At 41.6% G+C, this 14107-nt stretch overlaps 1 protein-coding gene across 10 annotated transcripts in view; it reads right to left on the bottom strand.

The window, feature by feature from the left end:
* Positions 1-14107, bottom strand: part of LOC143338852 (calcium-activated potassium channel subunit alpha-1a) — an 80072-nt gene that overhangs the window by 12288 nt on the left and 53677 nt on the right. For 4 of the 10 annotated variants that reach the window (XM_076759674.1, XM_076759678.1, XM_076759676.1 and 1 more), the window contains exons 19-23: positions 12524-12697; positions 9855-9887; positions 5921-6014; positions 875-998; positions 285-509 (exon numbers count right to left, since the gene is read on the bottom strand). In XM_076759674.1, coding sequence (XP_076615789.1) covers positions 285-509; positions 875-998; positions 5921-6014; positions 9855-9887; positions 12524-12697 — 650 coding nt within the window. The remainder of the gene's footprint in view (positions 1-284; positions 510-874; positions 999-5920; positions 6015-9854; positions 9888-12523; positions 12698-14107) is intronic. The other 6 variants (XM_076759675.1, XM_076759677.1, XM_076759683.1 and 3 more) reach the window with 2 other exon arrangements.

Here is a 14107-nt window from a genome sequence, read left to right as displayed (position 1 = left end):
TTTTAAATTGTGGTTTTCATCCTTGAGATGTATCTCAACCTCATCTCAGACAAAATGCTTTTGTCCATTTATCTATTACTTCATTGACAAAGTCCTCAATCCAGAAGTGTGATATTCTTACATTTAACAGAAGTCCTTAAAGGTCTTGACATGCCATGCTAGCATCATGCTGCTAGCATGGCCAAAAACAGCATTATGTTTGCTACATGTTTGCAATGCAAGTTTGTTTCTTATTGATGTCATTTGTAGGAAACAGGGTTGTTGGGTGATTTCATTGTACTCACAGGTAAAATGGAGACCTTTGGAAAATTGTGAAGAGTCTCCCACTCCCGCTTCAGATACTCGAGGGAGCCGACAAACACGATGTGCTTCAGCTCATGGTAGTGAAAGTTGCTCGCTCTCAGAGGCATGACAAAGTTCCGGAGGCCGATCAATGCTGATTTCACATCTCCAAATATGCACACGACCACATGACCGCTGAGAACAGTCATGGCTGCCTCGCTGCGGGTCTGTGAAGGAAAGAAAGAGCAAGGGATAAAAAAAAAAAGAAGATGTTTATGAGACAAACTGCCTTTTCTAGCAAATGTTAGGGCTTTCTCTTTTTTCAGTTGCCTATTCACCCAGAAAAATATATCATGCAGTTCATGACTGCATTAGACTATGAAAGTAATATGAAAAATTGCATATGTATTAGTCCAAGAAATGTTCTATGTACAGGGCCCCCATATAGCAAATGACATGTCAAACACCTCATTACAGAGTGTTTAAGTGCCCTGTCAACCTCTGATGGTGCTTTGTGACATGACACATCTGTCACCGGAGAGAAGAGTGTCGGGGACAAATGACGTGTGCCGAGTAAAGGAGCAGAACCCACCAAGATGACCTTCTCGATGTCTTTGGACGGGCACCAGTGAAACATCCCCGTGGAGTCGTATTTCTTTACGTTCTCATCCATGCTCTCAATCTGCTCATTTCCCGGGATGAGGAGCGGGTCATGTCTAATCAAACAAAAAGACGGGATGGAGGGAATTAAAAAATACTATCAGACACCGTAAATGTGGATTAAATGAACTCTTGGCTCTTGACTAATAAAGTAAAATCATCATAAAAGAATTGGCCTAAACTGATATTTCTGTATGCATGGCTTATACTACACTTTGTTCTTTGGGATGTTATATGTCTGGCTAAATAAAGATTAAAACATTTTAAGATTACAAGTCATGACAATAAAACGAGTAAACTCAATTAAAAAGTACAAAAATTAAATACAATGAATTGAGATAAAGAAATTAGAATAATCACGAATAAAGAAAAATAAAAGTTAGACAAATTTCAATCATTAATTGTCAAAAACATTCATCAATAGACCATCAGAATATTTAGGGCTCTCCAAACAAATCAGTTATCCTCAGAAAAGTAGCTTTCTTCCCTTTTCCCCCTTTGCTCATTCCTGTCAGAGGCCATCTGCAGAAATGCCAACAAAACTGCCATGTCATCAAGCAGAGTGACATCAGCAGCGGCAGCCAGGCGGAAGGAGATGGCAGCAACACACTGCGTTGACTGGCATGAGCACGGAGATGCAATTACGCCCCCTTACTGCATACAGCTTTTGACGTAGTGTGCTGCGTGGTAAAAGCTTTAACAGACCAGACTTTAAATATTTCAGTAATTTGCCCAATCATATTTGCTTTTCAAAGTGAAGCCTATTAATGTTTAAACAGAGCATCAGAACTAGATAAACTAATTTCACTGAGCGCAGTGGTGAGCTTCATCCTCCCCAACACTGACCACTAAAGTGGTCTCCCTACATGAGTACCTGCGGTATAACACGCTTTGTTCTGGTCAGAGTGATATGATCTCTTACCAGATTTCCGAGAGATGTATTAAAATTTATGATACTGAAACAAACAATTAAATAGTCGACTAATCTGCAAAAAAACAAACAAAATACATATAAATAAAACATGTAAAAAAATGTATAAATCATATCTAATATCTTCCTCCTAGTAGAAATAGTGCACATTCGTACCCAACATCAGGTGCTACTCTCAAAAATTACTCCAGTCCTCGTCAAAAACGGCAATTTTCTTTTGAGGTGTAGCTTTTGTTAACACTGTATTTGAGGCTATTGTCTTGAGCCATACTTTACATTTTCAAGCATTTACATTTTCCTACCTTTTAGCCTAAAAGTGCAGTTCCATGCTGTCTTAAAGTACAGTTCCTGCAGCTCTACTGCAGCCAATTTAAGGCATTGCCCATCTAACCATTTCTAATCTGTCACCGTGCCGGGGCTACAGTCTATCCCAGCATGCATTATGAGAGAGGCACAGCATATGCTGAACAGCTCCCCAGTCTATCACAATGTAAACACATTTACATACAGTAGAAAGAAAGAGACTTTTACAGCTACGGGCAGGTACGACTATGCTATGTATCTGAAATCACTTTCACCATTAATACAGATATTTTTCTGGTTGATATATTGTGTACGTCTGCAAAATCATTCCATTCTGCTTGGAATCACTGAGTTAGACAACATCATTTAGTAAGATGATGACACAAAATGACCATCATCGCAATTCGATTCCAGCGAAAGTCAATATACGATAATATTGAATTATTGCTGAATTTGCGATTTCCAGTTCGCCAGCATGTCTTTGGACTGTATGTCCTTGGACTGTTGGTGGAATCCCACACAGACAAAAGGGGAACATAGAAACTGGATGAAGGAAAGTCCTACCCAGCCAATGTGATCGAGCACCATTAGCTGCCCTATGGAGGCCGTGTGCTGCCCAAAACATCTTTATTTCCACCTAATGCACTTTGTCAGAGTCAGATCAGAACTGAAGATGTTATCTTCTGAAACTCAGACAGAAGACTTCTGTCTCTGTCCAAAACCTCTTAAATACTTCAAGTCGTCTGCCTGTAAGAAGAGCATCTCTTTTATCCACGTGAGTACTTAAAAGAATGCTACTTAAAGTAACATGTTAAGTATGCATGAAAGTGTCAGCCGAAACTTCCATCCCTCGGGCTCCGAGAGACCGGAGCCAAAAAAGCCCGCCTTGGGCTTCTATACCCCTAGGCAAGACCTGGATGTCCTTTCAAAAATGGAAGGAGTTGGAGGAGGAAATGTCTTTTCTGCCACTTTCTGCCTCTTAGGATCTCATCTGTCAAAGAAATTCTAATTTGGACAGAGTGTGTGCGCATATTAAATTCTGTGGATGAAAGAATGTAAAATAGCATCATGAAAATACAAAACTTGAAAATGTAAGAGTAAACACTAGAGAGAAAATATCACCTAGATTCTTGCAAAATGCCTGGAAAAATTAAGAGATGGTGAAAACTTTCCATGTAGGGAAGATATTAGTTATTGATTCATCTGTTGATTGTGTTTTACAGTTAATTGGTTTATTCTACGATTAATAGTCTGTGAAATGTCAGAACGTTATTCTTAGAGCTCATGGTGGCGTCTCCACATTTCCTCTTTTGTTCGATCAACAGTCCAAACCCAAACACACTCAATTTAAAGTGATGTCAAAACAGAATAAAGCAGCCGATCCTCACATTTCACAAGCCGGAACCAGAAAATGTTTCACATCTTTGCATGATAAATGATGCTCATAAATCTTCTGTAAATAAATAAATCCATAAATTCAGCACTATTTATCCATGACAGCCATCTTTCATAACTCTCGCGGTGCTCTACTTCATCGGCTTGTGCTCGAGTCTTAAATTCAACTTCTAATAAGAGTGAAAGCATTTAGTGGCTTTACACCTCGGCTAAATATTTCATCAGAAGTCGAATGTTTCACCACTCACTCAGTGGAGCTCCTGTCACTTCAGTTTGTCCTTGTGGAGATGACTGGTGAGGCAGAGCTCTGCCAGGATAGCTATCGCTCACTGTCAGCCATGACGGCTTGTCACTACCCTGCACTGCCAATTGCCTCAGCAGTGCTGTAGCAGACATGACGTGTATGTCACGGTGCAGTCCGATGTGACCGAACGCGTTGTGACATCCCACAATTAGATGTGTCTTATGACCCATCAAGGAGCCTGTGGAAATGGTGTTAATTTCAGTGCGGTCGTCATTGCTAAGTTCCAGACTGGACGTGTTAGTTCGCTGATACATCTGGAAACAGGAGACAGCTCCGCTTGAACAGCTGATTGCTTCCTTCTTTTGTGCGGTGCGTTTCATTACACAGAGTAGAGGCGTCCGTGAGTGTCATCTCCGTAAGCGCACTTCCAAACATTCAAAATGATCAGCAGCATAATTCACTACTTTAGTAGTAAGATGACACGTTTGACAAGACTTCACACGTCACGACCGCGAAACATAAAGCCAGGTGTCTTCTGGAGGAGCGTAGTGACAGCCGAGAGAGACATAAAGTAGAAGCTAAACATGCATATTATGTAAATTTTCTATTTCAGCATCGCTGCAGTAGCTGACTGTAACTGTGCACAAGCAGTGAGGACAGGCGAAGTCTTTGAAAATCCTCCCCATCATGCAAACTGACAAAGGCTTGCTCTTCAAAACCCACAGCCAATCTGTTGATCATTACTTATTTACAAAGGCCTTGAGGCCGCAGGTCCTGTAAAAACACATTTGATATAGTATACAGCAAGATGTTTTTTTCTCCGCTTGTTGCAATGAAGTATCCCTTAGGCTACTGCAGCGAATGCCTCTCCAGCGTGTAGGCAGCAGACATGCTGGATGAAATAACACATCCACCTGTGCTGTAGAGTGTTTTAGCATGACAAGTAGATTGGTTTGGTGGGCTGATATTTAGCTGATGGCTATAGCATTAGAAAACCCTGCCTTTGTTACCCAGGAGTCTGGAAATCACCTGGAGCAATTCAACTTTGACACCACTTTGAACTAAATCAAACAATCAAAGAAGGGAAAACGCCCACCTGAAAAAATCAGAGGCCATAGATCAAAGGAAAATGCTAAATTATGCATATAAACACTCCTTTTAGATATAATACCAAATCATTTGTATCATTTCTGTACTATCACTGATCTGTATTGTATGTCATAGTATTAAACCATATGGACATTTGTGGATTTAATTTCTAAATGTCAGACGCACAGCAGCCATATTAGCAGTGGGAACATAAAGTCATCTGTCAGTTTTAATTCAATTTCACCTGCAACAATTCCACTTTGTATATGCCAGGCTGCAGGACTTCCCTGTTGTCTTGCTTCCTTACAACATGGCACTTAATGACAATGACTATTACTATTATCATCCCTGTAATGGCCTCTTGTTGAATAACAGCGTTATCTCCAGTCAAAATCAATAAGCGCCGATTTAATTTTACGGGACAAGATAAAAGCAAGGTAGCATTTGAACTCGCCTTTCATTGTGATGATACATATCATCTGTGGCCTTACGTGCTGAAAAGAGCTCAGAGGGATCCGACAATAGATGAATAGCCTTGGGCTATCTATCCTTTAGAGCCTCTCTGACTAGCTGGTGCTGTCATTAGTGCCAGGCCTGTTTAAGAGCTGCAGTCTGTGGTTGTCACTTGAAACCTTCTGCAAGTCTGACATGTTTGCCATGAAAACGGGAGCACACAAACATTTTCTTTAAGATGTTTTTTCCATGATACTCAGTGCTGAGCCTTAACCTTAAAGCAGCACTGAACAATCTTTTCGTATCAACAAATGGTAATATGAAGGGGATCGTCCATAGTGATGAACCCATGGAGAATCATCACCAAACTCTGCAGTTGCCAGTTTAGTGTTTTTCAGCTCATTGTTTTGGTTTTATGACTCACAACTTCAACCTTGTGTCAAATGACAGCAGCTACTGTCAACAACAAATGGCAGACGGGCTAAGTTATGGAGCATTTAGCAGCTAAAGAACCTGCTTTGTCAAAGTTCGACAAAGCAGAAATATCATCACTGTTGTCCTACCTCATGATCTTGGGCGAGGAGTTTGGAGAATTTCTCATGCCTCCGTTACGTTGCTTTTTTTTAGGCGATAACGCCGACTGTTGGTCCTCTTCAACTGCAAGAAATGGCAACAGTATGAGGGAACGAATTATCAGACGACACGCAAAAATCCAAACATCAGTGACGGCAAAAGAACAGCACAGCAGGATTTGAGGTCAGTGAATTCAAAGAGATAATACGGTTACAGAGACACAGAGTGGAAGGAGAGGTTGGGTGAACAAGATGGAGTGGACAGGACACTTTAACTCGTGTGCAACGGAAAACAGTCCAATGTTTGCACGATGACGACAGGATACACTGGCACAACATTTGCATGATTGTGTATGAAGATGCAAACATGCAATAGTGCCATCATCAACCATCATGCCAATCTAATGTCTAATCTGTGAGGGTTTATTCACCACACTCTAACCCAGAGAACTGCTGTAATCCACATGTCAACAAGTTTGTAATTCAGATTATTTAGTACCACAAATACATCAAAGGGTATTAGGATACTTAATTTTTTTTAATCCCTTGTTAGTACAAATTTCCTCAGACCTAGACTTGGATAGCTTCTCTTTTGGCCATGCTAATCACTCACATTCTCATTTAATTAAGGCAATAACCTATAAACATCAAGCATCCAGTGTTATAAATATGGCTGCTTTTGTGCCAATACTGAATCCAGTCTGGATTGCTGGTCTTTCTTCATCTTGGGAGTGACGCCCTTGGCTCATATAATTAGCTCGGTCCTTGTGCCAGAGTGATTTATGTACAGCTGAGATGCCCCATGGACATTGTCTTTACCACTACAAGAAACTGCACAGAGCTCTTCATAGGGAACGAATTACAAGTTTTACCCTCGAGTAAAGTAATCAGGAAAATATTTGCACGAGCCAATATCACAGCTGAAGAAAACAACTCTACTCTGTGGAAGTTGCTGGTAAAATAAACACGAGCAGCAAGAAATGTGTTTTCACTAATTGCATTTTAACAGCCATTGTTTATAGTGGGAATAGCTTGTTACAGGTCATGGAAAATACGCCTGAGTATCTTTTAATGATGGTTCAAGTTGTCAGCAGCGCTTTTTTGAACGGAGACACTTAAAAGAGCTATCATCAAAATGAAAAAAAAGTCTCAAAGATCATACTCCTCTGCAAGTGAACACAGGATTTCAAGCCTCGCTAGCATGTCCAAGAGTGACACCGTAATGGAAAATGTTGAAGTGCGGGGGGCTTCCAGTGGAGAGGGATGCTCCAACACACTGGCCCTTCACATTGCGCTCGGTCTGTTCAATATTTAATGTTTCACAGCTGACAGCTGCACACACTGGGTCATTAGTAAGGAATGCTACACATGCAACCACTCCAGCCTGGCAAGCACATGCTTTGGTTATGCTGTTGCTGAGTTCAGGCCTGCCAAACACGCCAAGGGGAGGGGGGAGGTGGCCCTTACAGTGCCTGTGACTGAGTGTGGCGTGATTGGATTGACTGGGGTGGTATCTGTATTTCACCGGAAGGCTACGTGCCCGCTGGAGCCGGCTGGCCTCTTCTGACACCCCTGGTAGCCGCCCCACCTGGCTCAGGTCCCCAGAGCCCATGAAGCTCAGCCTCAGAGCAGAGGGCTCAGCGGGGAGCAGCAGGCTTCCCTTGCGGTTGTTTACTAGCGGGACCGACACAGCAGCGCCTCCGCTACGGGGCCCCCTATAGACCTCGCTGGCCGCGTTGTGGTTCAGTTTAGCTGACTTGTATTGATAAGTTGACGACTGGCTTAGGGGACCGTCGTTTACTGCTAAATGAAGAGGAGTCAAAATCAGGTTCTGTACAATGCAAGTTAATGGATTATTTGCTTTTTTTAAAGGGTCAGTTTGCCCAAATCACAAATAAACATAAGCTGGGTTTCTATTCAAACGTGTCACAGATTTTAACTGAGTTTCAAGGAAATTGGCAAAAGTAAATGAATGCTTGTTTCCATCCTCTGCCACAATGTGATTATTCACAGTTGGGTCATTAAGATAAGCAGTAGGTAGTAATAGTAGCAGAAGAAGAGGGTACAACAAGGTGACGCAATTATAAAAAACACCAGTCGAAACCTCATGTGGTGAAAAATAAAAGCAAAAACATGATGAAAATATGACATTTCTGTTTGTTTCACATCTTAATGTGAGAAATCGGATGTGTGTGAAGCAGCGAGGAGATGATCTGTGGAAACGGCTGATCAGTCATGTGGGTCAAATATTTGCTACATCACAACTTATTTGAAATAGGTTTCCATCTCCCATTAAGCGCATTAACCCTTTTTCAAAATGGGAAAAAACACTCCAAATGAGTGTGAAAACTATTCATTATTATTATTATTTTGCCATTTCAATCTACCTTTTCTACTGTGATAACTCAAACTGTGCATAAAAATACGTTAATGGAAACATGATATTTTCCCTCTTAGCTCTCGTGGTGCTCACAGCATTGAAACATTACCTTTGAAAAACTCAGTGTGACCTTGTAGAAATAATGCTCCGGCCTCAGGTCAACAGTTTTCATTGGAACTACCTTCTACTGAAGAAATACTCATGATGAAAACCGTTCACAGTATGTTTGTAGAGTAACTAGGACATTATTTCTGGAAAGACACATTGCTCTTAATTCTTTTTATATCAGGTTTTTTGATTCGGTGTGTTGGCTGGAAACCGACATCTCGGAGACAGATATTTCAAAACATGGTTGCATAAAACTGAAATAGCGTGCATGACTAGATACCACAAGGGGTGAGTTACAAAATGCTTGCTTTGTGATTGGGGTGGACCGACCCTTTAAGTCTTCACATTCTCCACAAGATAGGATTTGATCTGAACTGACTTCAGTAAGACCTGCAGTGTGTATGTTAATAAAACATCTTGTGACTCTTATCATAATTAAAGTAGAATCACTGGTTTTTGGGGGTAATTCTTTCTGGCACAAGAATGCTAATAGCTGAATAATTAAAAAACCTCATTCTTATTAAACACCACTTAACCACTTGCTACAGCCACCAATGAAATGTTGGGTTTGACATTCGCTTTGATATTTATAATAAACATGAATTAATAAATATGCTTTCAGGTGTTCCAGCGATTGTTATGCCTTAAGAACAAGGAGGTGACAATGTGAATTAACAAGCACTAGCTGCTGTGTGCAGTTTATGCCTGATGAGGGAGGAGTGAGTCAGTATCCACTTGACTATCTGAAATGTGAAAGCTTACAGCTCCACTAGAGGTAAAACTGGTAAAGATAACATGATAAAATAGACAAAAGGAAGCAGAGGAAAAGTGTTCCCCTTACTCCAAAAAATGGCTAGGAGCTAAAACTGGAGAATAGAGATGATTATTTCAACAGTCAGCTGTCTAGCAGATTATCCTCTCTGCTCCAGACCTCCACTATTCATCTGCCCCATGTCAAACATGCACAGCGCTTCTCCAGGACAACACGTTGTGGCAGATTTGCTGCCTGTCACAGATCCTGTTAAAGTGGACGGCCCACATGGTTCAAACACACACAAGAGCTGAGAAAATATTAGACTGCCTCCTGTCTGAATGTGCATTATATATTCTTGCACACATTGACTTAAAATGTTTCACTGTTGTATATCAGCTGTACACTGGATTAATGCATCCGCACGCACAGTGCAGCAGCAGCACCATCTACTGCTGAGCTGCAACCGATACCCAACACAAACCACTCAGACACAATTTTCCTAACGCTTTGCATATAAAATATAATGATGGATGATGTTGGACTGGACAGAGCGATGAGCAGTAAACAGTGAAATACAGTAGGTTAGAGACAGTTCACGTGGTGATAGCCGACAATGCACAAGTGGAAGGGTTAGGAAAAAAAAAAAAAAAGACAAACGAGAGAGAATGGAAATCAAAACTTACTTGATTTGATATATCCATTATAGCTATTTTTAGCTGAGGAAAATGCAGAGACAGATGAGAGGTTACAGGGAAGAACAGGTTGTAATGAAAGCAAATTATAAATGACAGCTGGGAACTGAAGGCTGAGAGATTTCTCTTTAAGGCACATTAATAAAAGAGAGGTGCCTTGAAGACAACACGGACAAAGCAATGAGAAATAAAACACGGGTCAGTTAGGAATATGATTTTCAGCCATGTGGTCCATAAGCTTAAACAGCGGATCACTGTCAGTGTGTGGAGGCGGTCACCTGCTGAATACGAACAGTCACGTCTGATGTGTCCAGTAAGTATTGATTTGGTGATTTGCAAGTCAAAAGACGACCAGATGTCGAGGGTGAACCTGGACTACATTTGATCAGAGAGGTTTAGGGCTGCATTATCAATTAATCATTTGGTCCTCAATAATGAAAACGGCCTGTTACAATTTCCTAAAGCCCAAAGCTGAAGCTCAACAATTCAAAACACAAAAAATACCGATTTACTTTGAGGTGCTGGGGGGATATTTGGTATTTCTGCTTGAAAAATGAATGGATCAAATCAAAATCGTTGCACTTTCTGTTCACTTCAGCTCTATCAAGGTCATATAAATCATCATTTTAGCAATGCTATATGACTATATGTCAATGTGAAGCAGCTCCTTACTACAGCACACACTGAACTGCAGTCATTGAAACGCTGTTTAACCTTGACGTCAGAAATGTGTTCCAAACCTAGCCTGGTTTTAACTTGTCTACATGTCTTTTGACAAGAAAAGCACCTATGTGTACTATGCAGACCTGCATTAACATTTAGTCAGGAGAGGTATGAATGTAACAAGGCTTACGCTCTGTGTAACACTGTGTGTGTGTGTTCTTGTTCTTAAATCAATGGTATTGTGTTTATTTTTCCCCTTCTCCTCCCCAAAATCTGTTTCCCATTCCTCTGGACTGCCCAACACAACCTGCACGGATACATGGAACTTTCTGTGAGTCACTTTTTGGAGCCGTGAGTCCCACACGTGCTCATTAGTACCTTATTTCAACCCCTTGCTTATAATAAAGGTCATGCATTGAGCTTAAGGCAGGACAGTGACAGCAATGTTCAAACAGGGACCTTGCTGGTCCTGGCATCTGTCGCCTGCAATCGGAGGGCGCGAGCAGAGTCACAGGACTAACAGGCTAGCATCTGTCCCACAACGAGAGAGGAGGAGAGGGGCGGGGGCACTCGGCTGCCTGGTGGTTAGGAACTGTCAGGCTGAGTTTCATGACAACCGGTAGCACTCCAAAAATGAAAATGCAAACATAATTTCCATGTCAGGCCGTATAAGGCCTCGCTCCGCGCGTCTCCCGCACCGTGTCGACAGCAACTCCGGAGCTCTGCTTGAGCTTAGCTAGCCAGGCGATGCTCACAGCACACAACCCTGGAAGACATGTTGAGGGGTGGAAATGCCCAGAGACGTTCAACTATACACAGAATGGTGTTTGATCAAGAAACATTCACTAAAACTGTATGACAGTCTGCAATGTTTTCCAGCAAATTGTATCAACGCTCTGCAAACTCGAGACACATTCTTCATGCCGTCTGCGATACATCAGTACAATTTTACATGCCCTCTGGCTTTAAAGGGGAATCACACTTGAATTAAGAATTCATAAGCAGCTCAATTATCCAATACGATCCAGCACTATTCTACTGTCTTTTATTCCTCTTGCAATCCAATGCGATCCAGTCCTATTCCATTGTATTCTGTTCATCTTATTGTACTAATCAATCAATATCACGAGACTGAAAACCTCAAAGCTGGAAACCCAGAGCTTCTCTGCTGGCAATGAATGTTGGCACTGGTTTGTGTACTGAATACGTTTTGGAGATTTTACCCCCAGAGGTGGTTCAAGCTTTTGATCTTAATTTAATAAAACCAGTACATTAACCTCATTATGTACTGCTACCCTCAGAAAATCCCCTCAGGTGCTCTCAAAACCACCCTTTTTTAAATTAATTGTCAGTGGCGTTTACACATATAAATATCTCAAATCCTATCCTGTTCACCCATTTCTGGAGGGTACAGTGGTGAAATATTTGGATTAAGTGAATGCTATTTGGGTTATTCCTAAAATGAAGTTACCCTCTCCAGTGACATCATTATAGCACTTGTACACTCCTATCAAAACATATAATTTGAAGAAATGCATGCAAATTCTCCACCAGGATTCCCAAGTTTGAGTGCGCATCAGGAGATTTGCAGCGGGGATGCACAGCTGTACATTTTTCATGGCTTTGGTTTTAATTTCTTGGAAATATGTTGGTGAGGTCACTGGAGGGGGGAAGCATGCTTTTTTTTTTCCAGGGGAGAATTAGTTTTCACACTCTGCAAAAATGTTGGCATTAGTGACCGTCGGTCTAATTTAAACTTAAGGTCAATTTGAATTCACATTCTCTGACAAAACACCAGCAAAACAGTATACTGGCATGCTTCACAACAGCTAAAAGTCACCTCCAATAGTAGCAGCACAGACAAAGCGACATCTATATCCATGACAGTAACGACACAGCTGCTAGAGCTAGACAGCACACACGCTAAAGACACACTGCACGGTTAACACAGTGCATGTTTCAAACACTGAAGAGCACATGTCATGGCGACAACTTACAGGCACGTAAAGTGGCTGAGCAATCATTAACAGAGACAGCAGAGAGTGGGATGTCGCGTTGAGGGGAGTCCATGTTACAACGCACATTAACTGGCATGCAAGAGCAGTCCCGCTCTGAGCGGCCGCAATCAAAACAACATGCCAGTCTCATTTTCTTGTAGGCGGGCGTCTTGGCTACAGTCACGGGTTCAGACGAGAGGAGAGGAAGAGCAGGTTAATGTTGAGGGTCGTTCTGGAGGAAGAGTGGACAAAGGCAAGACAGGGCACAGAGGAAGGCTGCTGCTGGGATGCACAAGATAAACTTAGTCTTGACAGCGTGCAAATGTCAGACGAGGAAATCTGAATTTTTTCCACTTTTTGTGGTTTGTTCAGTTTGGGTCATTTCTGGGACGAGAGGTGGAAATATCACGAGGTCCTAAAGTCATGTGGTTTTTGGGTAAAAATGTGACATGAGTGGGGTGGAGGTGGGCAGGTTATGTACTTCTTCAGCAGCAGAAGAAACAACAATTCCCATGAGTTCCCTCTTGACTTCCTGACTTCATCCCTTCACCTCAGCATAAGCCCTGCAAGCTTACTGTATGTCCACACTGTGATGAGAAACGATTTGAGCATGCATTATCAACTTACAGCTCTTAAATATCTGTACTGGTTTCAGCTGAGAATTGAAACTCGGGGGCAAGATCGCAGAAATGTATCCTTCAAAAGGTCAAAGTAAATGTGACGATGTCTCACATAAAACAGTTTTCTGGACTCAGACAGATCTGTACGTGCATCCAGAAAGGACAAAAACAAAAACGACAAGCTCCCTTTGTGTGAGACTGGATTAGACCATAAATTCATTTGACATTCTTGAGTAACACATACTGCACAACGGCTTTGCTGTTTGTCCCAAAACATTCCTGGTATCAGATGCGCTGGGAGAAGCTGCTCAGTCACCTCAGTGAATTAGATGGCTTTGGGGTATGTGTCAAAAGATTTACTCCTTCTATCAAAACAGTTCAAATGAAATGTTCCTCATTTCTCTTCCTGGTGGTTTTCTAGCTGTGCTCTACTTGCAGGGATGTGTGTGTCAAAGGACTGCGGGGACACCTGGTGGTGATGTGGAATATTGCTGGCTTAAGCAGGCATGAAATGTTTTCTTAATAATACTTTGGGGATGCTGGAATAACTTCTGCATTTTCCAACTATTCAGCTATCTATCCATGTCTCTCTGGGTCTTGTTCCAAAAATGTTATTATTTTATAACAGTGACAGAATAATTTCTAAGTCTGTTGCTCATTTTCATTGAACGTTTTCCTCCATTTGAAAGCGACGTGCACATGACAACAGGGGGGATCCAGGCAGCATCAACCATTGTGCATGCAACATTTACAGTAACATTCAAACAGGTTGCTTCAATCAGGGGGAGCAGGCTGTGCTTTCGGAGGGGAAATGAATCCACATTACTCACAATATATCACTATAAAGTGAATTTTTAAGGAAAGAGTGTCAAGTTCCCAAGCAGCAGGAAGAAAATACAATAAATGTTAGCTGTTAGCTTTAAACAAGACCAACTGTAAGTGAAAGATGTACAAAGTGACACAT

Source organism: Chaetodon auriga, chromosome 20 (genome assembly GCF_051107435.1).
Source record: "Chaetodon auriga isolate fChaAug3 chromosome 20, fChaAug3.hap1, whole genome shotgun sequence".
In the NCBI taxonomy this organism is placed as follows: domain Eukaryota; kingdom Metazoa; phylum Chordata; class Actinopteri; order Chaetodontiformes; family Chaetodontidae; genus Chaetodon; species Chaetodon auriga.
Note: the sequence above shows the minus strand (reverse complement) of the source record. Positions and strands in the feature narration are given on the sequence as shown.